General features: G+C 40.4%; 1 protein-coding gene across 1 annotated transcript in view; it reads right to left on the bottom strand.

Moving 5' to 3' along the window:
• Positions 1–25,990, bottom strand: part of LOC103775640 (sickle tail protein homolog) — a gene marked incomplete at both ends in the record, with an annotated part of 55,829 nt that extends 29,839 nt beyond the window's left edge. The window contains 3 exons of the mRNA XM_008943110.1: positions 3,454–3,547; positions 8,640–8,838; positions 25,795–25,990. Of these exons, the coding sequence (XP_008941358.1) occupies positions 3,454–3,547; positions 8,640–8,838; positions 25,795–25,990 (489 nt within the window). The remainder of the gene's footprint in view (positions 1–3,453; positions 3,548–8,639; positions 8,839–25,794) is intronic.
• Positions 25,991–26,060: the final 70 nt, after the last annotated feature.

Below are 26,060 nucleotides of genomic sequence, written 5' to 3'. Positions count from 1 at the left end.
TTCACAAAAATGCAGGAAACAGAAAGAAGACCAACACAATCAGAATTAATGGACATGAAAGCTGAGTGGTTTGATAGGACATCTGAAACTCACAGATCTCACACTCCTCTTGCACATTCTGAGTCTTCTTGCCCATATGGATAATGCTTAATACTTCAAGTGTTACCGCCAGTTCTTATACAGGTCTCACATCTGTTTGGCAGTTAAAACAGGTGTCCAAGCTGGCAGCTAACATTATTTTCTGAGATTTTTTTGGGTCTGTTACATGGAAATGATTATAAATCACATGAATAGAAGCCTGAACATCATCAAACCCAGGGATAAAGGTTCCAAAGGGACACAAAGGCAAACAGTAGAAAAATCTGTAAACGCAAAATTTTCCCAAACCTCAAAAAACCAAAGCTTTAACTCACATATGGCAGGAGATAAAACCACACTCGCAGTATCACCATGGAAAAATACATTTACAGCAGCTAAATAATTATATTCTAAACACTGTTCTTTCAACAAGTATGACAACAAGCTGCTTTATCTGTAGGTTTTTTGAAACGGTTAACCATGACGCACAGCAGAGTATTTACAGAAGTCACTCCCTACTTACCACTATAGTGAATTTCGCACCCATTATCACAAGAAATTAAAGAAGATCAATCTTCCCAATGCAAAGATGCACACATACAAAAGGAAGGATGAGAAGCAAAGGTTTTCAAAAAAAATTTTTGGGTACCATGCAATACCAGTACATAAAATGTACATGTTTCTCACTCAGCCCCCTCCGCCCCCTCCACCCCCTCCACCCTGTTTAATCTGGTTTACTAAGGCAGGAAGGATAGATAATCCATCTAATTATTCATTGTTGTCTTCCCTGACCTAAAATCTGTGAATCTGGAGGCAAATTCCAACCAGATTTAACCAAAGAGTAGAAACCAATAGACTACTATGTCCTTACCATCGCAACTCCCTTAATTTTGCAAAATTAGAGATTTGCAAGAAGATCCTACAGTACTTCTGAATAGAGGAAAAGTTGCAGTGTGTGCTCTGGCTTTTTAGACTCTGAAGGATGAGCATCAGACAGAGCATTCTTACAACCCTCTACTTTAGGAAAAACTTCAGTTAGGATCTGAGTGTTGCTGCATGAGGAAGAACTCAACCAGAAGATATATATTCTTAAACAATCAGGTTTGATTATTTCTGGAGCTCCAGAAATCACTTGTTTCCATGCTCATAACTTTGAAGTGAAGAAGTTCACATAGATCAAAGGGAAGACTTTTTGCATGTTTCTCCATAAAACCTCTATGAACATCCTTGCTCTGATTTCACCTCTCAGATCAGAAAGACAAGAAATTTGCCAATGCAAAGGAAGAGCCAAATGAGAAAACAGGTGTTTTGTTGGATGCACAGAATTCTGAAATGGCATCTTTGGCATTTCAGCAGAGCAAAACACAATATTCTATCATGAAGCCACCACTTCTGCAAAGGTTATCACTATGACACCATTATTTTTGAGTAATGGACAAACAGAGATCACTCAGTCATTATCAGGAGATGTCAAGTGTACATATCTGTTATACAACACAGTATTTTTAAATAAGCCACACAAATTATTACATTTTTTTGCAGAGAAGCAGCACCTCTGTTCAAAACTATTCTGTTAGGCAGTAAATACCAGGAAGAGGGCCAACAAAGCATTCTTTACTTTGGAATACAGAGGCTAACTGTATCTGAAGACTGGTCTAGAGCACACAAGTAAAGCCACAGTAGATACATTCAGCATATACTGCACATGGAACAATATAGTATAACTTTATAAAGCCACAATGAAATTTTCCCATGAGTTAATGTCACAATGTGCAAAGACAGTATGCCTTCGAATATGAATGAGACCACAGAATCATTGAATGCTTTGGGTTGGAAGGGACCTTAAAGATCATCGAATTGCAATGCACAGAAGCCTCCCACTACACCAGTCTGCACAAATCCCCATCATTAGATGGTGTCAAACACCTCCAGTGATGGAGCATCCACAACTTCCTTAGGTATCCTGTTTCAGCATCTAAACCGCCCTCATAGTGAAGAACTTCTTCCTTACATCTAATCTAAATCTACATTCTTCTAGTTTGAACCTGTCACCCCTCATCCTATCACTACAAGCCCGTATTGGACATATCCAGTTGCTACTACAGGAATATAACTGGAATCGAGGAATTTCAGGACCTTTAAGAAGACAATAAAAACTATCACATCAGCCCTTTGAAGCACATCTATTTGCTCTCACATGTTGTGTGTGCAGCAGGGTGAAAAATCAAGTAATTAGAACACTGACCTACCAAAAGGACTATTTTATAATTGAAGTGCATAAATGGGACGTGGTTGAGAATAGTGCCTGTAAATAAACTATTGCAATCTTCCTAAAATAATGAGGTCCTAAACTGTTGAAACAGCAGGACTGCTTACATAAAATATTAATAATAAAGCAGTGAGACAGGCTCAGAATTGATAATGAAACCAAGAAGCAAATGTACAATTAAGCAAATTCCTTCACAGGAAATTTTCCACGTAGTTGAATCAGCTTTGGAGCACGCGTAAAAGCCACAAAGCAGGTAGGACATCAGTGACATTCCTTACTGGCCCCACTGAGCTCGTTTGGTTGTACTGTTTTCTGAGGACAGACCTAGGATGGGTGAGGAGGGTTCTGTAATCTCACCGCCACCACCCCCTGCTGCAACATTAGCTATGGGTAACACTGTGGAATAGGTGCCACAGCTCCACCTCCTGCCCTCTCGGCATCAAGGTGGGAGATAACAGTCCAGCAAAGGAGAGAGACACTGAGAGAGAGAAACCAAGTTATGTTTCAAATGCCTTCTCTATAGTTTCCAGAATACAAAATGTTCACTTGAAAATAGAAATATACTAGTCCCTGTTCAGTACAGGTAGAAAATTTTAGAAAAAGACAAAACCATTTACACCACAAAGGGTATTTATCAGAATTTCCTATTTGAAATGGTTATTTACAAAGTTTTTCGGCAGACTTCAAGTTAGACACATCTGCTCAGACACTGCAAACCAGTCGACGTTGAAGCCTTGCTGGAGTGAACTAACACCGTGCCATACTTTGCTGTATAGGGTTTGGAGACACCAAATAAGAAGCTGTATAAACTCTGAGCACTGCCTGTGTCCCAAAATAAATAATTAAAGGCTGTATTCTCACTCACATGCTTTAATGCTAGTAAACAAGAACAAAAAACCCAGTTAATGCTCAGGGCAAATAATTGGTAAAAAAGCAAAGCAGTGAAGAAATCTTACAGCAAGCATTAACAATTCCTTCTTCTATGTACGTGTCATATATATACCCACAATTTTATGAATTGTTGTGTACATATTACCGTTAAGAATTTAAACATTTAACATAAAAGCTGGAAGAAAGAGGAGTATAAATGCAGCACCAGTACTTACCCTTAAATCTCCATTTATAGCTCTGGAAGTGTGATTAAATGCATGTGCAGGATCTTTGTTGTAAACTTTAAGGAAAGACCGGTCTTGAATATTCCTGGAATCAAAAGAATCGGCAATGATAACAGATGAAAGCAGTTTTATTTACTTTGTTGCCCAAAAGTTTCAAGTAACAGACAAACATAGTAGGTCTGCAGCCTCCCTGTAAGAAAAACCTAAATGCCATAACTTAGGCACACACAAACAAACAAAAGCCTACTTTGATTCTCTTTCCCATGGGAAGTATCATTCTTTCGCTACAACTCCGCACCCACAAAAATTAGATAGTGTTAAATTTCTTTAAAGATCCTGCCACAGAGTGAAAACACTTTGAAGACAATAGAGCTTCAACATTTACACAGCACTCAAAAGGATTTAGTTAATATTTACATGCTTTATTGTGTACTCATCCCATGTGAACTTTTGCTATTCTAAGAAGCAAGAATATCAAAAGAAAAGCAGTTTTCCTAACTGCAATTATTCTCAAGGCAACTCTAATTATCAGTTTTTTCACAAGCCTGAAAAAAAAAATCTACAAGCTAAAAATTCAGTAGCAGATAAATCCTTCCTCTAAACTTTATCTATAATAAAGACAGGTTGGGTTGTTTGTTTGTTTGTTTGTTTGTTTTTAAAAAGAAATTACAAAAACAAATAAACAAGCAAAACTTTTAATGAAATCTACTACATAAATAAATGGTTTAAATTGAAAGCTCTAAGAGAATATTTTTGTTTAATTAGGACTCAACACTTTGTCATTGATTAGTTCATTTTTCAACTACTACATCTAAGGAAGAGTTAGATGAGAGTAGTTTTCTATATTGTTTCAAAACCTACCTTCCAATAATTTTATGACTTAGACACTGGGCACTGAGTTCTGCTGATTCCTTGTTCACATTTAGTCAGTAGCAAAGCCTCCAATCTACGCTCACTTACAGCCTTTCAAAACTGCGATTCCTTTCATTTCCCAGTAGGGAATTTACTTACACATGTGACTGAATTCCCTTCCTCCAGGTGCAGCTATAAGTCTAGTGAACTGATCTTAATCACTGGGATTATCATTTAAAAATGAAGGAAAGGATTTTTGGGCAGGTCCAATTTCTTTCTTACAATGTCATATTACAATCAGTGATTGCTTTGAATGGGTAGCTAGTCAGAACTTGTACTGCTGTTGTAGATGTCAAGTAGTTATTAAAGAAACCCCACAGCTTAAGAGACAGATCAGTGCCTCCTGTTTAAGAACTCTAAGGCTGATGAGAAGTTTAGTATTTATGAGTGTTTACTTGTAGACTGCATAGGAAAATAGCTACCTTGCAGCAAGTTCAAGTTCTTCAATTATTTATGGTAACATAAACTGTTTTCCATCTTGAAAATGTGACCCTGTTGCTTTGAGACTTGCAGTGGGAGTCTCAGTTACCATTTCATGCCTCAGACTTGGAAACACATTCTTTTGGATACAAAGCAAGGTCTCTCAATCTTCAGCTCAAGAAACGGTATATTACTTGTTTTAATAAATTTTATCTGCTGTCTTTTCTGTCTGATGGCTATAAGATGGTACCTCAACTAACTGGAGTTAGTTTTAAAAGCATTCTCCATCAATATTTCTTGTAGAAACATGACACTTTGAAGTAAAACATTGCTGCAAGGCAAAGCACCAAAATACTAGGCATTTGATCTCTGAAGTGAATTCTATTTCATCTCATGTTGCTATTCTAAGATAAACATTACTGATAACAGGTATATATTACTGTACTTTTATTATTACTGTTATTTGCATTACTGTAGCTCCCAGGTACCCTTGACGTGTTCAAAGGCCTCACTGATCTTTGTGTGCTGTGTAAACACCCCAGGAATACAACCTCTTCAGCAGCTTACAAGGTGAATAGAAGACACAAAAGACAACAGGATAGCTGCAGAAAGATAAGGGAGCAAAAAGAAATAAGAAGACTATAGTCCCCCCAGCCAGAGGAGCAATAAACAGACCCTGGAGCCACAGGCTTGCTCTGAGTAGGCAGTGTACAGAAAGAGTGGGAAGGAGACCAACACAGTGGCTTTTCAGATGTCTGCAGAGGATACTTTCCAAGCATGCTAGAGGGCTGCCCAGGAGAGAGTGTGAAGGCATTTGTTTGAAAATTGCAGACATGTAGAATAAAGTTGGCATTCACCAAGTGGAAGCGGATGGCACTTGGTACTGAACAAGAAGTGAAAAGTAGCGTTGCAGTGGGCTTACAGGAGCCCTCATAATGAAGACAGGTAGTTTATATTTAATGAGATGGAAAAGATACAGCCAGAGGACAAATGAAAAGCATGTGAAACAGTCTGCTTGTCAAACTAGGACAATGATCTTCGTTGCTTCATTTGATTGGGCAAGAGTGAACAAGATCACCTGTGTCAACTGCCAAGAAAAGACCGTTACAGCAAAAAAAAAAAAGCTGATGAATTAGCTGAGTGTAGTTTTTTTCTTACTACATGGTGGGAAAGGAAAGCCTGCATCATAGGGGTGCTACGCAGAAAAAAATCCAAAATCCACACTGGATGCATAGCCTTGAACCACTTTAAGAAAAGGACCAGGTTATAGACTTAAGTAGACAGATAGTATTTTGCCCCCAGTGATTAAAGAGGGAAAAAAAAAAAAAGGACAAGGATTGTCATGGCCTAATGCATGGCCTAATGAAGGAGAACATAAGCTAGGCTGAAACTAATGGTCCATGAGACTATGCTGGAGAAAAGTGCAGGTGAAGGAAAAAGAAGGAGGCCCAAGCCCTGAAAAAAGGTGACAGAAAATCAATGTTTGAGAAGAGGACCTCTCAAATGATACCTAAAAGGAGAGAAGAGAGACAGGAAGACATTAGGAAAGACCAGCCATTGAAACAAAGGGAGATAAAGGTTTCAAGAAGAAATGGCACTGTAGGGAACAAAAGTCAAGTTGGAATTAGAAGAATAAAGCCCCAGACAGGTTGGAAATGGGTCTAGGACAGAATCAGAAGAGTAAAACTCCAGACAACAGTTGCAGTGACAGCTCAGTGAAAGAAAGAAAGGTGATGGAGCGGGAAGTGGAGATGTACATTATTCTGGGACAGTTTTGCTAGGAGGCATAGAAACATATGTTTGCACACTAAGCGTAGGCACTTTTAAGAGAGTAGTAACTTAATAAAAAGACAAAGCAATGGATGTGAGGCACAGGGGAACATGAGACAGCCTCTGAAGGAGGCTGATGACTTGAAGAGTTGACTGAAACACTTGTGTTTAAGAAAAGGAAGAAAGAAGAGAGTTGAAGACACAGCAAGCAAAGTAGAGAAAAATGATATTTCATTTCATCCGTCCTCTGAGAGGAGACACTGGCAAGATCTTGTGAAGTGTAAGGAAACAAAATGGAGAAATTGTTGTGGAAATTATTCAAAGATGGTGAAAATGCAGCTGGTAGTGCATGCTTTGGATGCCATTAAGCTGGAATTGCTGAGCTTTCCTTAGTGAGAAGTGTGGCAGAACTGAAGGAGGGAATTTTGTTATGAAGGAAGTCAGCTGGGTCGTAAGACTTCCTCTAGAAATGCTCTACAATTCAGGCATAGGAACAGAGGAAGCAGATGCTGGGATTGAGCCAGGCCTGAGGTTGGCACAGTGACGCCTGCAATGGGAGCAAGGGAAAAAAAGGTGGAGTCGTATTAAGATAATCAACAACCACATTCTTGGGGGGCAGGGAGGAGATGAAGTCATAAACTCTGAGTCTGAAACTCAAGGGAAGATGGAGGGATAAGCCAGAAAGAAGAAGCCCATGGGTAAGATGACGGTTGACAAAAATGCACTTGGCAACAGAGATGTAGTAACCCCTATCTTGATTTATCAGTTGATTCGATCTTGTGAACAGGCTGTTTGATGTGTAAAAAACTTGAGTACATTATGAATGATGATGACGCAAAAAATCAGATGGGCCCCGAACAGGGGTGTGGGAGCCTGCAAAGCAAGGAAGATTAAAAACCAGAAACTGAAATCCAAGAGGCTGGCTAATGACAAGACTCTGGATAGACAGCCTGAGGAGGGCAAGACAGAGGTTACAAAATGGAATGCAGTGCTGTTCAAAGACTAAAAATGGGGAAATTGGAAGTGGCAAGGCTAGAAAATTTCCAACTTGCTCTTTTAACTACAACACAAGACAGAGAAGCACCTGAGCCACAGGATCTCCAGAAGAAACAAGACAGCAGTGGACAGTACATTTCTCTTACTTACACATCATTTTCCTACACTAGTGGGAGACTGGCAGAGAAGGAACACCTTTTCTGCTTCCTGCTTCTTCTGCCCCTCTGTTCGTTCATTTTATCACATAAGTTCTTAAGAAAACCATGGTACAAAGGCCCACAGTACTTCCTTGCACACTTTTATGGATTGTGCCTGAGAGCTTTGTTGCTGCATGATTTGGGACTTTCTACGGACCCTGAGAACCTGGTCCTTAGGCTCAAAGAGCACAGATATGAGGATGGAAGGAACATAGTTAATTAAGCAGCTGTACTCCCACAAAATAAAGGATAGAAAGCTGAGCCAAAATCCAAAAAAATAAAGGATAGAAAGGTCAGATAATTTATTGATCAAATTTGAATTAGTGAGAGGAAGTGACTGCATTAGTTGCTGCATCCTGACATAAAACAGGAAGGTGGTGGGGCTGCTGCAGAACACCAGTGTTCTGCACCAGTGTTAGATGAGGCATAACTGGTGGTGTTGTAAGGACATTGGTGACATTTGTTTTGCAACTTCAGGCACACATGCATCAGGCTTTGTGCTACCAGAGAAAAACAAAACAAAACAAAACAAAAAACCCACCACCACCAACCAACACAGTTTTTCTGCAAATGTTTGTGTTCTGCATTTTAAATATTTATGTCTGTTAAAATTTGATAAAGTATTAAATATTTGAGCTTGCACATATTATATGAATATTTGAACAAGGTACACCATTTATCAATGGCTTGTGCAATACATATTGCACCTACAGCTCCAGGCAGTGTCAGACCGCACCTCCCATATTACTCAGATACCACTGAACAGGCCTTTATGTGTCAGGCCACTGTCAGATTCTTATCAACACCACTCCTTTTAATCTGGAAGTGCATTACAAAAAACCCCACTCAAACTAAACCAGTTGTGATCCCATGTTTACTTACCTCACATCACACAATTCATAGTATATGTTTCTGCTCTCATCCTTGATGTAAATGGCCACACTGGGTGATTCCAGCATTTTCATCGTCAGCTGCTGAGGGAAGGCACTTACAAAAAGGGCACGAATTGTGTCTGTGCTTGTGATTTCATTCGGCATCCTCAGCTGCTTTGTTTCATCTCCGTACTGAAGATATAAAACACCTACAAGCAGAATACAACAGTAAATTACGTATTCTTAAGCACACAGTAATGACCTGGGTTTCAATGACAATTAACAGACAATGAGAAGAGAAAAATTAACTCACTCCTTACTCATAAAGCACATACAACACTTTCCATTTCAGCACACTATTGGAATAGATCATGGAATGATGATACAGTTGTGCCTCGATAGATATGCTTGCCCCAGCACTGCACTTTGCTGAGGAGCCTTTTGCTGCTCTTCAGTTAGATACATCAGAAGTTTACCTTAAGAAGGCTAGTGGAAAATCCCAAACACACCAAGTCCACTCTTGTGGTGGAAGGTCCTGGTAAATCACAAGGTACTTTTCTTAAAGCAGTTGAAGATGAACTTTATCCTTTTATAGCACCAAGTTCACCTTAAATGTAAATTTTGTATTTTAGCCTCACACTTACCCAAAAAAACCTCCCAAAACCAGATTTCTATTTTAGTACTAGGAATTTTAAATTCACAATTCAATTTGCTAAGCATTATATAGTATAAAGGCCCAGGTGAAACTCCTAGCAGGAGTCAAACTGAGGTCTCACACAAACACAAGAGTAATTTGGGATGCTTTTAGTTTCACAGCACTGTTAATAGTCACCCTTAGCATGCAGGGAGAAACATGAGTAATCTTAGATGCTGAATTGCAAAATATGGACATTCTTATTCACTCAAGACAAAAAAAACCACCATTCTGATACAGCTAACTCTCTGCTATCAGGGAATAAGAGGCTATGAGATGCTCAGTAATGAAAAAAACATGGATAATACAGACAGGGACTCAGTGAAGGGATACTAAGTACCTGTTCCACAATGCTGGTGTTGTGCTTGCCAAGGCTACGCTGATTTCCACATAACCAGTGGGTGTCCGTAGGCCACTGGCCAGTGTTGCACTGCCAGTGTGACTCATCAGCTTTGCCACAGCCCAGTCCCATGCCACCCCACACTACGAGCCCTCCAAGGACCAAAGTCCTGAGAAGAGCCATCTCAACTAACAGCAGAAATCAGATTGGATTTGATGGAGTTATTAGCTCAGACCACGCCAGGCTTGGTTCCTACAGACCACCAAAAGTCTGCTCATGAGCATTTCCAGTCTGGGACCTGCACAGGAGGAAACAGACCACCACAGGACTGCAACCAAAGAAACTTCCTGGGACCCACAGCACTAGTGAATAGATGCAGAGACAAATGCTTGTCCAAACTACTTTGGATACAGAGGAAATGAGAACTGATAAGCCCAGCTAAGCACACATATCCAATCCATACTCAAGGCACAGATGTCCTGCCCGAGCATGGATTACTGAAAGCATGCTGTGTTCTTTCTGAGCCACCTCAGTTGTCTCTCTAGAACACTGCATTGTGACAGGAAGAAACTCCTTTACTTTCTTACTATCTGTAAGAGATGGAGCAGGTATAGATTCTGCAGTGTTGTAAAAAGACAATAAAATAGCAGATCACAGAATGACTGAGGCTGGAAGGCATCTCTGGAGGTCATCTGGCCCAACAGCACCTCCATCCCCCCAAGGCAGGGACATCTACAGCCACTCTCCCGAGACCATGTCCACGCAGCTTCTGAGTATCTCCAGTGAGGAAGACTCCACAAACTCTGTGGGAAACCTGACAGTGCTTGGTCACTTTCACAGTAAAGAAGTGTTTCCTGGCGTTCAGAGGGAACCTCACACATTTCAGTGCGCATTGTCTCTGGTCCTCTCACTGGGCATCACTGCAAAGAGCCTGGCTCTGTCCTCCTTGTACTCTCTCTTCAGGTACTTTCACACATTGATGAGATCCCTCCCCTTGAGCCTTCTCTTCTCTAGGCTGAATTGTCCCAGCTCTCTCAGCCTTTCCTCTTAGCAGAGATGCTCCAACCAAGTTAATAATCTTTGTGGTCCTTCACTGGACTTTCTTCAGTATGTCCATGTCTTTCTTACATCAAGGAGCCTAGAACTGGACACAGCACTCCAGGTGTGGCCTGACCAGTGCTGAGTAGAGAGGAAGAATCACCTCCTTTGACCTGCTGGCAATACTTCATCTAACACAGCTCAGGATACCACTGGCCTTCTTTGCCACAAGATGAGCCAGTGCATTTCTGGCTCATTTTCAGCTTGGTGTACATCAAAATCCCCACACTATTTTCTGCCAAGCTTGCTTTCCAGCTCATTGGCTCCCAAGATATATTGGTGTATCCACTTTGCAAACATTTAGCAGCCCAGAATGAGCTAGAGGAGAAAAAAAATGTAGAAAAGACAATAAAAACACCACTGAATTTTGCATTTCTGCCAGCTGTCTGAAAGGCACTGCCACAGCTAAATGCTTTGTAAATGGCTCAAAAGCTATCTGGCCATTAGAAAGTATTTTGAACAAAGTATAAAATATGCTCAAGAATTAGGGATTACAGAAACATCTACACTGAATTCACTGCAGGTCATGTAGGTATACAATCAAGGCAGTTTTACACTGCCCAGTTTGGAAGTTGCTAGTGACACAATGGTAGAAGGACAGGATTCAGGCTGAACTATCTGCTAAAGTCATAACTACATTTTCAGGCAGACTCTGGGGACCGAGCAGATTCTGTGCTGCCATGCCTTTGCATCTACCAGTTGCCACCAGAGGAAGACCAAAAATAGGCAGAGTATTTTACACAAACAATTCACCACAGTTATTGCAGTATAGATGCCACCATATGTTGTTCTCCCATGGCCAATACAAACAGGAGGGTTGGGAACACAAGGTCTTCAATGCAGCTACCATCAGTCATCACCAAGTCGCAGCAAATCACAAAATGTAGATGGTAACTCAGTGATTCTCCCTTGAAAGCCACCAGCAATGGAATGGGCAGTTTGTGATGCTGAAATACGAGCACTGAGAAAAAGCAATGGGAAAAGCTAAGGCCCCAGAATACAAAGGCATTTAATGAAAAGAAGGCATTTTAATCTACAATGAGTGCTCTTTTCTCTTAGGCTTAGTATTTTTGTTCCTGTTTGGTTCATAATTGCTACAGAGGAATGAACACATACATAGTCAGATGTTCTTACAATTAGTACATATATAATTGTGCTTGCACTTAGGGAACGAAGATGTTAGCTTTTTTGAATACTAACAAGACTACTCAACATTACCTAACCATAATTTAATATTAGGCTTCTTTTATAAAACAGAGCTGTTAACATAATTTTCCTACTATTATCAAGAGCTGATAATTTTTTTTTCATTAAGATTGCAATCAGACCCTTTATGAATCCTACCACAAAATTCCATTTTCCTCTGGCTGGAAAAATTTTTTCAGAATGAAAAGTAACTAGTTTTATTTCAAAGATTGAGGAGAATTTCCCTGAGATTTTTTACTTTTAATGTCAATATTTAATGAGTTATTAAACTAAAAGTTTATACATCATTCATTTCTTTATGTTTTTCTATGTAAAATTAGCCTTTTAGTCTCATTCAAATATTCTATGCAGCCAAACATTCTTTAGGATACAGAAAATAACTATGTTTGTAAAAAACATTGAGTACACATGTTTTTAATGGTTGCATTTATTTCACTGTTCCAAGATGTGCAAAAACATACTCATTTTTGATGATAGCTTTCAGTTCTTAGAAAGAACATAAGGAACCTTCTATATTTTGGCATTTGAAACTTTCTTGGATTAAATGGCAAAAAAATATTTTTTGGCTAAAAAATCCCAAACCTTGGATCTCAACTTTGCAGTTGTGTATGACTTGATATTCTACTCAGTTTAACAATTAGTGCAGAATGCAGAAAATGCTGGGTTTGCATTTCAGGCCACTAAAAACATGCTGAATATTGAGCTACTGAAACTGTTAACACAAGGAAATGATAGAGTTGAACAATATTCCTTATATGCAAGTCTAAATCATTTCAGAACAGTCTTCACTCTGCCTGTCCCCCAAGAGTCCCACAAAATATTGATCCAAAACAAAATTACAGTTGTCTTTGGGTATTGGATTTTCAAGCAAATATGCACTTATCTGAAAAGATCACGACTTAAAATAGACAGTTTTAGCATACAATTCAGAGAAATGTTTTAGCCACAGTCTCAGTGTAAGGGGAAAAGAGATTCTTGAAGGCATAATGAATTCTTTTTTCCTTACTATCTCTTAAATCACATGCCCTTTAAAAAAACTACTGCCTTTTCTCTTGAGTTGTCTGATCCACATCATGTTATAGCAATGCTTTAGGGCATTTCCTACTCGATAAAACTAACTGTTCACTTCTAAAAATCCCATTTCAGCATGACAGAATGAAGGGACTCCAAATCCATTATTTTAAGTCACTGACGTTATTTTTCTCCCACACATTGCCCAGTTGAAACTCTGAACACTAGCAATATTGACAGGCCAAATGTCATGGAAGCTGCTAGAGTTCTGAGGTTTGTTTTACCTTCAGCTAACAAATTACTCCCATGGAGAATTAAAGCAAGAAGAAAGAGGATATAACTCAGGCACAGCTTTGTTAGGGCACAGTACGTATGTCAGCAAAGCGTGCCAGGAAAGGAAGTTAAACACAACGGATGTTAATGCCTCCATGTACCCTGAAGTCCCTCTTGCACTTATGCTTCTGTTACAACAGATTTACCTGAAACATGAAGAATGCGCCAAGTTTTATAAATCACAAAACAAACAGGACTGTGACTCTGCTACTCTAGGAGGACAAGTATGAAGATCAGTCTGAACGAGGAAACTACACCATGGAACCGTTTTGAAAGTCCAAGTCAGAGAAGACAGTAGACTGTGGCTACCACTCCTGGGTGCTACTAGATAGCGCCAGCCCAGGGCTTTCTTAAAGCTACAAGGCAAACTGTGATGTCAAGCCTTTCCTCTTGTCATGCTGGTATAACTTAGTTTCAGGAACACCTCTGGAATTTCTGATCATTCTTCACTGTAGGGGCAACAGGCCAGAGCACTAAACACTGGCCATGGCAGAACACAGTTTTGTGCAAGCCAGGCCTTAGAAACTTAAACCTCCTTACAAATTGCTTCACAACATTCCTGTCAACAAAAAAGTGTGTTTTATAGTAGGGGAAATTAAACACCCAAGAGGTGAAAGGACGTGTTCAAGGAAAGGTTTACAAGCATAAAACCAAGATATGATGATGATCATGTGAACATACCACATGATCACCCTTTCCTTCCCTGCATACAGATCTCTTTCAAAAACAAACGTCTTTCTGCTCCCCCTTTACCACGGGTCAGTGACAGAAGGACTTGCAAAATATTTCATAATTTCTGTCAGGAATAATGTACATGAATTGCAACACAGTGTGATGGAAGATGTGCTGATAACCTGACTTTCATAGGCAGTGCCTCCTGCACAAGTTGAACCCATCACCACTGGGTGCCTGGGGAAGCCATCTTGCACCTTTACTCCAGCTACTGGCTTCAAGAACTGCCCAAGCTGTGGCTGCAGCTCATGCAGATGCACCAGATGCATGGCGATGTGCGCAGCTCAGATACTGCTGCTGGGCAGTAAAAACCACTTGGCAGCTGAGGACATGCCCAGCAAGGCATAAAGGTGAGCCATATCTTAACTCATGAGCTCTAGGCTGGCTTTAGAGAAAGGAGCTGCATAACCCAAACAGCTGAGCACTGTATCCATACTGGTAAGATCATAATTCCTTAGTTACCACTGGTAAAGGTTTACTCCTGATGGCAAAGGTTAATGTTATGCAGGCAGAGTGACACCACCCAGGTCACACCTCTCAGCACCTCCAACTAATACATGGTGCTGACCTAACCCTGACTAAGCACCTTGTTATCATGGTTATAGTGCTAACAATGATCTCAGTGCTGGGCAGCTTAGATGCTTAGTATAGCTTTAATCACAACCCACTTTTATTTAGAGAACAGGAATTATCCTTACAAACTGGTTACTTAGCAGAGAAAAACATGAAGCACACAGCAGCAAAGAAAAATTAAAAACATGATAAATCAAGAATAAGTTAACAAACACAATTAATTCATCTTCTGTGACCTTTACAAATATCAGTTAATTCTCTCACACAATGTATTTTAAATGAAAAAATAGTGCTACTCAGATAATCTGCTCATAATTCTCTTCTCATAATGAAGAAGAGAAAACTGAGGCTCCTCACCATTATGAAATAAAATACAATGGAAGCTTAAACTGGAGCAATGGGTTTCTTTCCTGTGAAGCTACAGGACACTGTGTAGACATCTTGCAGACTGCTGCACTAAAAAATCTTACTAAGATTTGTCAGCACCTTAATCCATGGGCTCCCATTGGAAGCAAAATATTAACTGATGACAATATGTACATTCAGACAATGTCAGAAGCTTGGGTGCTGAAGCATTGACACTTTCTTAAAGAACCAGAAATCACTGTCATGAATGAAGCACTGCTACTCTCTCCTGACCCAGTCTCCCCATGTATCCTGTGGAAATTTTGTGCCCAATTTGAAAATTTCAAGTAAAGCTGGTTGGACAACTGCAATCCCAATCTGTATCCATTGGAGCTCTGGAATTTCTTTAAATCAAAAGTGCAAAGCTAGCTATAACTAAAATGGGGAAAATACAGAGAGAAGGACATCAGCCTTTCTTGGGTGAATAATATCAAATTAGAATAGGAATTAGTATAGAATATAAGGAAAAGAAAATTAGACAAACTAGCAAAGAAAGCTGTATCTTAAGGTGAAAAAAAATATGAAGTACATGGAGGAAAAGCACTGAGAACAGCCAGAAATCAAGCTCAGGAACATTTTGTAAATAAATAACACAATGCTGAGCTAGAGGTGGGTAAAGCTGTCATGAGGTTTGTTTCACTCTTCACCTAACCATCAGTTAACCATACCTTTTCTGACATGGCAGACTATCTTTGCCTTTTCGTGTTCATTTAGCTTGCTCTTCCACCTTACGTTCATTGAGTCACAGCTCACTTTTCCTCATGCCGAAGTCAGCAGCATTGTGAACAAGGAAAAGTGAGAAAATTCACCCTTGTTTCCTTCTCATTTTTACGTCTAATCATTAGTTGACACTTGCAGCACTTTTAAAAACTAAGGATAACTTTTTAAACCATGATGATAGTTACTTTTGTTGGGATACTTCAGGACAATCCAGAGGGGACCACAACAAAAACTATCAAGCATTTCCTCAATGTTTACAAATTAAGAATTTTTTTTCCCAAAATACCAAGATCCTTCCAATTCTTCTTTGATTTTGATTTGACAAAATGGTAATATATAAGATAGTAAAGGTAGCACAGGCCCATGTTGTTCTCTGTCGCCTCCCCCACACTACCAGATAAACAGAGATAACACATAGATGGTGTCCTTATCACCAAATTGTGCAAAAGTTATATAGACACAAGTTTATTACAGTAATAACTCTTGCAGTGTGGAAGAAATTCCTCAGTATGCAGTTGTTATTTTCCGCACCCTCAAGACGTGACTTTCCTATTTCACCACACACATTTTCAACTAGACTGAGGTCATTGCCATGATCCTTTTGGTATTTCTAGCCTGAAGCTGTCATACTACCTTCCATCAGCTACTCCCCTTCAATAATCCATCCTCCACTGTCAGAAAATGTCTATAAATATATTTAGTTGTCTTCAAGGACTAAGAGAATCAAGAAGTAGAACTTTTAATGAAATAAAAACAATTACTTGTTTTATATAATTTTCTTCCAGAATAGTTGGATGAGTTTTGCTCAAGGTACTAAGTTGTCAGCTAATAATTTCAATAAAAACAGGAACTGTTTAATTTAGTCCAGTACTACTTCATATTGCTATTTCATCCTTTTCTCCTATTTACAGTGACTTGCTGTAATTCTGAAATAGATTTTTTTTACCTAGTGAAAAAAACACATGGAAAATTCAATCGTCACATAAGATTTCTACAAAATGTTGTGAGAAATAAAGATTTTTACTGTCACTCAAATACCAACACTTTTCTATAAATGGATATAAGAAGAAAAAGCAAAAACCAAAAAGAAAATGGACAACTATTTAGCTAAAGAAAAAGAGGTATCCGTCCTATCTGGGTGCAGGTAAAACCTGTGAAATAGCCTATTGCCAAAGACAAATTTGTCCATGCACCCATGTCAGCAAGTCCATCAACTGCAGACAGTTCTTTGTAGCTACGGAATCTGAGGGAATGTTTTGTTTCCACTCAGTTCCCCAGGTGGAAGACAATGTTCTGGCAGAATGACTTCTGTACAATAGGTGCATCTGTACCCTTGCTTTTGGTAGAATAGCCCAACTGACCAGCAAGATGACATTTTCATATTCCCTGAACAACAAAACAATGCCAGTACGCTTGGAAGACCACAAAAATCCTATGATACTCAATGACAAAATATTTTTTAAAATGACACAGAATGACTCAGTGAGATGTAACTAGAAATTTTGCGTGTACCAGATTTACTTTTCAGAGGCCCCATAGGCTCTGCTATGCTGCTTTTACTCCAATTCACATTCACCAATAGAGAGTAGTAAAACTGGAGAACTGCAGATGAAGAGGCACAGGACATGCTTATGCAGGCTTTTGCAGCTGCGCTGCTTTTGCCCACCAGAAGCTGAGCCTCCGACCTCTGAAGCCATCAGTGAGTCATGGCCAGCCAGCTCTCAGACAAAGGTACCAAGCTGACTAGTACAATTTCAGAGGATATGTCTGCCAAAGAATACGTACACATCTTAAGCATTTATGGATACTGTAAGCAAGTATTTTATATAGGGGCATTTTTGTTAGTAACTTTTAAAGGGTCAATAGCAAAAAGGACAAGAAAACGTCAGTTAAGTTTCTTGGAATACATGTTCTTCCTCTTGAATAAACACAAAGAAAGAGAGGGAGCTCTTATCCAATTGTATTTGCTTCCTATATAAATCAGATGTACCAAATACACATTACTTGAGTGCTGACTATTTTTATAAACCCTGTTTTTTTAGTACTAAACCATGTAAAAGTGATGTGTTCAAGGGCAAAAAAGTGACAATTTTAATACTTCACAGTCATGGAGCATTAAAGTCACATAGGCCATGCATGACTTTGTAGTTCTGCTTAATCTACCACATTTTCTGTATTTACTGTAGGAATTCTCCACAACACTTCTGAAGTTATTTCACTTCTAAAAAGTTCACTGGTGTCAGTAGCAATTTTAAGGGTTGAGCCTTATATCAGCATGTCAGCATAGCTGGTTACAGCATCACACCAGAAATCCACCTGTGTGGGCTCTAATGAGCATCTTGACTTTTTGTTAAGTCATTAAGGCCTACAGTAAACAGGATCTTGGACCTGTGACCTTAGTTAGCATGGTTAAGGAAAAGAATGCCAAAAGGCCATTTGCTGTGCTCAGTCTGTCATTATCTTGTTTGTACTGGGGACCCAAAACTGGACATATTACTCCATGTGCAACCTCACAAATGCTGAGAAGAGGGCAATAATCACCACCGTCGACCTGCTGGCTAAATTCTTCCTATAGCCCACTATGCAGTTTTCACCGTTGAAATGACACCTGCTAACATACAGTCACCTCGTTGCCAGACCCGGAGTCCATTCCGCAAAGCTGCTCCTAAGCCAGTCTGTCCCTGCTGAAAGACTCCAGTTGCCTCTCTGGAGCTTCATGAAGTTCCTGCTAGCCCACTCTTCTGGCTCATTGGGGTCCCAGTGAATAGCCAGCTGACTCTCCAGCAGACTAAAAGCTCTCCCAAACTTAGTGTCAGACTTGACACTGCTGGTGGTTCATTCCATCCCAACAGGTTCCTGATGTTAAAAAGTACTGGCCCCAGAGTCCGCCCCTGAGGAAGACCACTGAAAACCAGCTGCCAGTTAGACTTTAAAGCATCAAGCCCAACTCACCTTGAAGGCTACCCGTATCTCCCATGTGGCTACAAGGAGGCTGAGAGATATATGAAAGGCCTTGTGAAAGCCAAGATAAACAACATCCACTACCTTTAAACCCACAGATGGTCCATTCATCACAGCAGGTAATTAGGTAGGAGCAATGGTACCAAATGCCTGTCTTTTACAAAACAGCTGAGTAGTTAAAAATTTATCCAAGAGAGCTCCCATCATGAGGGTTACTCAGACCATTGTCCTTACTGTCCCAAGAGACTATCCTAACCATGAGGCAATCAACAGTTCTCTGATGCAGTGATTATCCTATTCTCCTGTTTAAATCATGCTACTCTATAGAAAAAAAAAATGCAAAAGAGAGATAGAGAATGAGAACAAACACCAGAGACAGCCTTATATAACACCACAGAGATGACAGTCTTTCCCTTTGAGAAAAGAAACCTCAATTCAGGCCCAGCATAGTAACTATGCATTATAATCACCACCTAAATATATGCACAGTATTGGAAGCAATGCCTAAATCCAAGAGCTGTTCTCATTCAGGGACCCGCTGGCAGCACTGGCAACAAATCCTAAATAGCTGCAGGACAGGCTAGTACCATGCTTCGGTGCTTGGCCAAAATCTTGCACTCCTTGAAATGCATGGAATTGCAATACACCTTATTCTTTGCATGCCCATGTATGAATAGAAGAGTCTTGTGTTTGTGTGACTAACTGTATTAGCAGTAGACTTACAAATTTCACCTAACACCAAAATTAGATCAAGTTTGTCCAAGTGATAGCTTCTGTGCCAGACCCACAGGATTGCTCCATCCAGCCTCTACCTTTCCTCCGAAGGGCAGTTTGGCCTGTGTAAGCTATTCCAGCTGTCAAACTCCTCTTTAAGCAGACACCAAATGCTGAAAGCCCAAACTGCTGCTGCTAAATCAGAGTAAGAAGTGGTGGCAGAGCAGGATGAAGACACTGCACTTCCTGTGTGGGCATAATTTGGAGTAAAGAGGAAAGCCACTGCCACCTTGATGTAACTTTACTCATTTTATCAGTTTGGATTCTAATTACCTCTTCCTTTATCTTCACCATTTTTCTGTCTGGTTTATTCATGTTGCAAGGTCCTGCAACAGGAGTATTTTCTCACTATGTATATTATCCAACATGGTGAAGTGCCATTTTTATTTGAGGTCCTTTAGTATTACTGCAGTGCAAACAAATAATAATGCATTCAAGAAACATTTAACAGCTAGAGCAACGACAGGTACAGACTCGCACAGCTAACGGCTTTATTCAGCACACTGCACGTCCCCTCCTCCAGCATCACTGCCATGCACCCATCGGATCCACGCTGATGCGGTCTGTTGCAATGGAGTCCAATTCCCTTCCAGAGACACATCATCTAAAATATACTGCAGAGCAGCATTTTAGTGACAGACAGAATGTGCTTCTGTCAAGACCGTATGTACTAATTAAGACTTTACTTCCTGGGAGCATTTTTCTTTTCAGGTACACAGAGAACATTCTCTTTGGGAGGAAGAATCTGTTAAGTAAACAACAATTAAGTGCAGGAATGCTAGTCTGGGAAGGCAGATATTTCACTCTTCCATATAGCTGTCCTTCATAAATCATACAGGGGCAATAAATGAAACAGAAAAAACTCTCAGCACTATGATACATCAATATGATTGTTTACCTTCTTTTGCTCTTTTGATGAAGAATATTTTAGGTAAGAGGTGTGGGTTTTTTCTTTCCAAGTCCAAAAAACTGCAGCTATAACCTGAAGAAATGTGAAAGAAGGTAAGGTCTAGAAAAGCTGCACAGGGTAATGGCTGTTACCTCAGAATGCTACGATTTCTTGAGTCTGTGTTTCAGTTCAATAATTGGAACTAGTTGTCTCAGTATGCTTTCCCTATAGGCCTGCCAGCCCCTATTAATGTATCTGACCATGAGAGCAAATATTTACATGACTTTTTTGCATGTGTGCTGCTTTGCATACACTGTAAAGAGACAAGATACGGAAAACTTCTTTAAGATAACTGAATACATTAAAGCTATACTCAGCCTTTAACTTGGAGATGCAGTTCCCAGGGAGGTCCTCTCCCACGAATTAAACTGAAGATCTTGCTGACTTCATTAGGTTTGAATCATGCCCTAAGGAATCAGAGAGGGCAGTGCCACTGCTAAAAAAAAAATCAGACAGGCTTCTTTTATAAAGTCTACGGTTGTTCACACATCTTCTGCCTGATTTAACAAGCCTCCTTTAATTTCTAGCTCATAAATTGTAAATAACAAGTACCACCAATATGTCTACCTTTAGCATTTATATTTTCTGTGTAACATCTTACAATACATTGCCTATACTTGTATAGCAAGTTACCTCTGCCACTGGATGACAGCAACCAAGTTATTATCCCTCTCTCCACTGAAGTTCTCCTATGTCTAAAACTGAAACTATGGCCCTGACTTTCTTTTTAACACACTTTGAGAAACACCTGCAAGAAATGTTACAAAAGATCCAAGTGTTACTGTTATGATCAGTAACAGCATTTCCATTGAAGGTGGCAGCACACTAATTGATCAGACACCAAAGGCTGTGTCTGCTAAAACTCTGGACTGGGAGGTTAACAAATAGTATTCAGAATATTCCATGACTGTTTAAGACTTTCCCCATGCCAGTCCTTAAGTGTTTAGTGTAATTTTATTCCTGTAAGTAATCCTCCAAAGGCAAATAAAATGCAAATGTTGGCAGGATCAGACATTTCTGCAGGGGCCTTTCCATGCTAATTTTAGGCACAGATTTATCAGCAAGGAGCCCTATCATCCACTGCTCTTTATTCATCTGGACTGGAGTGGCCAGGTGTCCTGGCTGGGACATCCAGAGAAGGTGCCTGCAACCCTTAAGCCATAAAGCCCCATCTCCTCAGTGACTTCTCAAACCCACATCCCTGTGCATTTATGGAATCCCTCCCTGAACCATGTTATCCCTCGGCCAAACCCTGTGTGTACAGCCCAATCCTGTGGGAGCATCTGTGACTGTTACTGCAATGAGAGGTTGTAACCCCACCCTGCCCTTCGGGGCTGTGCCCCATCCCATCGACCGCCCCGACTGCTCAGCCAGGGTGCCAGTGCCTGCCCTTACAAGAAGGATCAGGCCCACAGTTTGTACACATGTGCCACATGAGAGACTGTAAGTGAAAATATCTGTCAGTCTTCATTTCGTCATGGAGGTACCCCAGCAGTGACAGCCTCAAGATGCAGCACAGGCACAGGCTGGCTGCTGGCATAACCTTCCTGGGTGCTTGTCAGCTTCTCCTTCCTCCAGGCAAATTGCAAGTGAAGTTTGTTGAAAGCTTTTGAGTACTTTCCAGATTTCAGCTGATTCTCTCTCTGACAGTTTTGCTAGGTAATTTTTTTTTCTCACAGTTATTGCACTGGAAAAACTCTCAGCTTCTGAATACATATTTTAAAATATATTTAATTTTTCTCTTCCATGGTGAATTACTTTATTTTAATATATCACCTTGTCTCCAGAGTGCAGGCAGATGAGACAAGTGCTGATTTCTGATGGACCTCTTCACTAAGACCTTCATTTTGAAAGCTGTAACTGAAATTTTACAAGGGCCCACAACTGAAATTTTATTTTCTGGGTCACCTCCCCATGAATACCATGTCCTATTAGATTAGTCAGAATACCATGTCCTATTAGATTAGTCCTGACTGACAAAACAATGATGTCGGGGTAGCCAAAATGCATTACTGCTATTCATCCTCAGGTTCCACGTTAATTCAGACCACCATTTAAAAACAAACTGACTCATCTGTAGTTTGTAAAACAGGAACCTGCAGAAGAATTAGAATTTTAAAAAAAAAAAAAATCAAGTTTTTTTAAAAATGGCATTGAGGTATTAAATGTAAAATTACTAAGAATTCACAAAACTCGGTCATTTTCCTCATTGAAATTATGTTGGCTGAATATCAAAACATAATTTGTATTTAAATTAGATTAATTAAAAAATTAATGGAGAAGGAAAGGAAGGTGATTATACATAGCTTGTTTAAAATCATGTGAAGAGAAATATTTTCATAACGCTTAAAACTGAAGTTATAAACAGTTTCCTGTTTTTTAAAAATAAACACTCCCCTTGTACCGCTGGAAGTAAAAACAATCCTAAGAGGGGCACAGTCTGCCAAGAGACTCAAAGTAAAATTTCAGAACATTGCTCATAGTAATGTTAAAACACACTGGCAGAAAAGACTGAAAAAGATGTTATTGTAAAAGAAACATTCTGAAGAATACTCTAAACCCGAACTATTTTAGAATATTTTTTTTACTATCTTTTAAAACAAACTGTTTGCTGTTAATAGTTGCTGGAACAACTTGAAAATGGCAGATTGTGGGGTGGTGACAACATATTCTCCTGTTTGGCTAGTATGATGATCCCTTAAGCCACACACATAGCTGTGACTCCTCCTGCAATACAGGAGAGACAAGGCTTATTTTTCTCCAGTCTCAAATCCAAACACTCAGCTGAAATGCTTGATACACAATATTTCTGTCTTCCCTGCTATCATCCCTCACCCCTCATTTTGCCTGTTCATGCTGGGAGAAACCAGAGGTCTGCCTCTAGATTAGGGAAGACTAGCTGCAACAGAGCGCCTTGCAGGACCTGAAATCCTAGCCATTAAATAAAATGGATCAGCTTCATGTGACCATCCTCCATTAGGACCTGGACAACACATTTCAGTATATGCAACAGATGCAAAAAAGGGGTTTAGGGCACACTACTTCCCAGTGAGCTTCTGGTCCTCTCAGCTCAGCCAAGATGCTGTCGGACTGGAAAAAGTGCAAAGGGCAATAATGATAATCAAATGTCCAGGATGGTTTCTGGATGAGAAACAAGTGATTACAGCAGCACTTCTCAGACTGGAGAAGAGATGACCTGAGGAAAATGACAGGCTCACAAAATCAGATATGGCCAAGGGGGAGCAGATAGCTATCTATGTTTACTGTCACTTCCAATACAAGGAAAAGGGACATAACTTAGAGTAGATAAGCAAATACAACACAAAGCAAGAGAAGGGCAATGTTTGGCAGTAAACCAACAGAAACTTGTTGCCAAAGTCACAGCTGCACTGTTGCAGATGCAAAAAATTTACATGGGAGTCAAAGGGAGACTGCATAAATACCTGCAGGAGATGACCCTTAAGGCTTATTATACAGGAAGAAACCATAACCAGGAAATCCCTGAGCTGAAGATAGCTTGAGACTGGGGGAGTACTAGGGGAAGGGCTACACGTACATGTACTTAGTCTGCTTTTAGTCTTGCTTAGACTCATTGCGTACGGTCCCTCTTGAACACAAAATACTGGATCAGGGGGACTCTTGGTATAATCTAGCACAGCCCTTCCCGTGCTCCCCTTACCAAGTTTATTTATAGTGATGAACACTTAAGTCTTTTCCAGAAAGAGGACTGTTGTACTCCTGTCAGATATACACACTGACGGTGAGAAAGCTGTTTCTAGCTCAGCTTTTGTGAGAGAAAACACTGCACAAAGCACTGGTGCACAGCAGGCCACCCCCTTTGATGCCAACAAAAAGCTTCCCAAAACCTGTTTACGAATTAGCTCACATCTGAAACAGAAGTTCAGAGCTGAGATACCCTCTGTGGCCTGTGATAATTGCTGATTGCCAGCTGAAACCCATGTGGTGAGGCTGGACTGCAAGTCACACAGGGATCTGCAAAGGCCCAATCCGCTTGATGTCACAGTGAAGCACACACATGGTTTTCAGAAAACCTGAGAGTGATGCAAGACACTCTGAGGATACCCTAGCAAACAGTGACATACAGGCAAAGATGAATTCTCTCCAGGTACAGTAGCCATACAAGTGCTACACATCTGCTATTAGAAACATCACTAAACCAAACAACCTTGTCTAGCTTGGAGTCTTCGAAATTTCTCCCCAAAAAGCCTGGCATACTGATGGCCCAACAGGCTTTGGGAGAGCAGCCAGCAATGCTCCATGAGCTGACAGGGGCAGGGATCAGCCCCCTGTTCCCAGCCCCACTGCTCCACACTTGCCAATGCTGGGTGTAGCAGGGACCCTTTCCAGCCCTGTTCCCTTTTCATTTTTTGTGTTTCTTGGCTATCATAATACTCTTGACAGAAACTGTCTTAGATTGTTGAGGAATGAGTAAACCACTGTGACAAGCTTACAAGCATGGTATGATTTACAGCCTAGCCTTCAGTTTATGTCACTCTGTATGTTAGGAGATGAGTCTACAGGAAAAAAAGCATTTCAGTTTATTACCTCAGAGCAAAGCCCTGCCTTCCTCAGCCATCTGCACGTGAATTACGCCACCTTCTTACAGCAGTTCAGCTGCCCTCTGGTGTCTTTCTTCAAAAAAACAATTTTTACTTGTGCCATCCATGAGCTGAGAGCAGAGTCTCAGATAAAATCCACTAACACATAAGCTCTATTTCACAGCTGGGCTTAACTCAACCCTGAGATATGGGAAGAACGCAGGAAGTAGAGCCATCCACCTGCGCTGAGATATCACCCATGTCACCATGCAGATGGAAAGGCATGGCCCTGGAGTAAAGGGCATCTCTGTCAGCACATCCCTTCAAATCCTCTGCCTGGGAAGCTATGCCACACAAATACCAAACCTCTTCAAAAAGAGCTGCGCCTGTCAGGCAATAATATCTCGAGGTTTCTTCCAACTAGATCTGGCTTTGAAGAGACGATAAAATGGAAAAGCCTGTGCCTCCTGTCTGAAAATGAGGGTGCAATCTTGTGTTAAATTTCACTGCCACATAATATGCAGGCATGGCAAAAAGTATTTCCATTATTGGGCTTTAACCATTAGTCAGCATTTCATGTCAGGGTCTGCATCTTTCTCTTTATCTACCATGTTCCCAGCACACTTCCAGATCTTACGAAAATAATTCCACCATTCCCCCAAGTTACGTAGTACCCCATACTGAGCTCATTTCCAAAGAATAACCGACATTAAATTAAAGTGCTACCAAAGTCTTCACTTTTTAACCCCAAACTACTTCAAAACTATTTTGAACACACAAACGGAAAGCACAGGCGAAGAGGGCTCTTACCCAGTGATCTTTCCTTTGTTTGGTTTGCTGACCGCACCACAGGAAGACTGGCCCGCGTGCGGCTGCCCCTCGAGAAGGGGGTCGGCGAATCGCCCTCGGACATGGCTTCCAAGGAATCAGCAGATGCTTCAGAAAGGTGTTCTGTTTGGTCACTCAAATTGGGCTGCGGGCTCTGGCACGGCTTCGGGCTTCTTGTCTGCAAAACAGGGTATTTCATTATTGGTCTACCGAAACCATACTATAGGAGGGGAGGGGAGGGGAGGGGA

This window comes from Merops nubicus, unplaced genomic scaffold, assembly GCF_000691845.1.
Source record: "Merops nubicus isolate BGI_N331 unplaced genomic scaffold, ASM69184v1 scaffold24706, whole genome shotgun sequence".
Lineage (NCBI taxonomy): Eukaryota > Metazoa > Chordata > Aves > Coraciiformes > Meropidae > Merops > Merops nubicus.
This window is presented reverse-complemented; position numbering and strand designations above follow the sequence as displayed.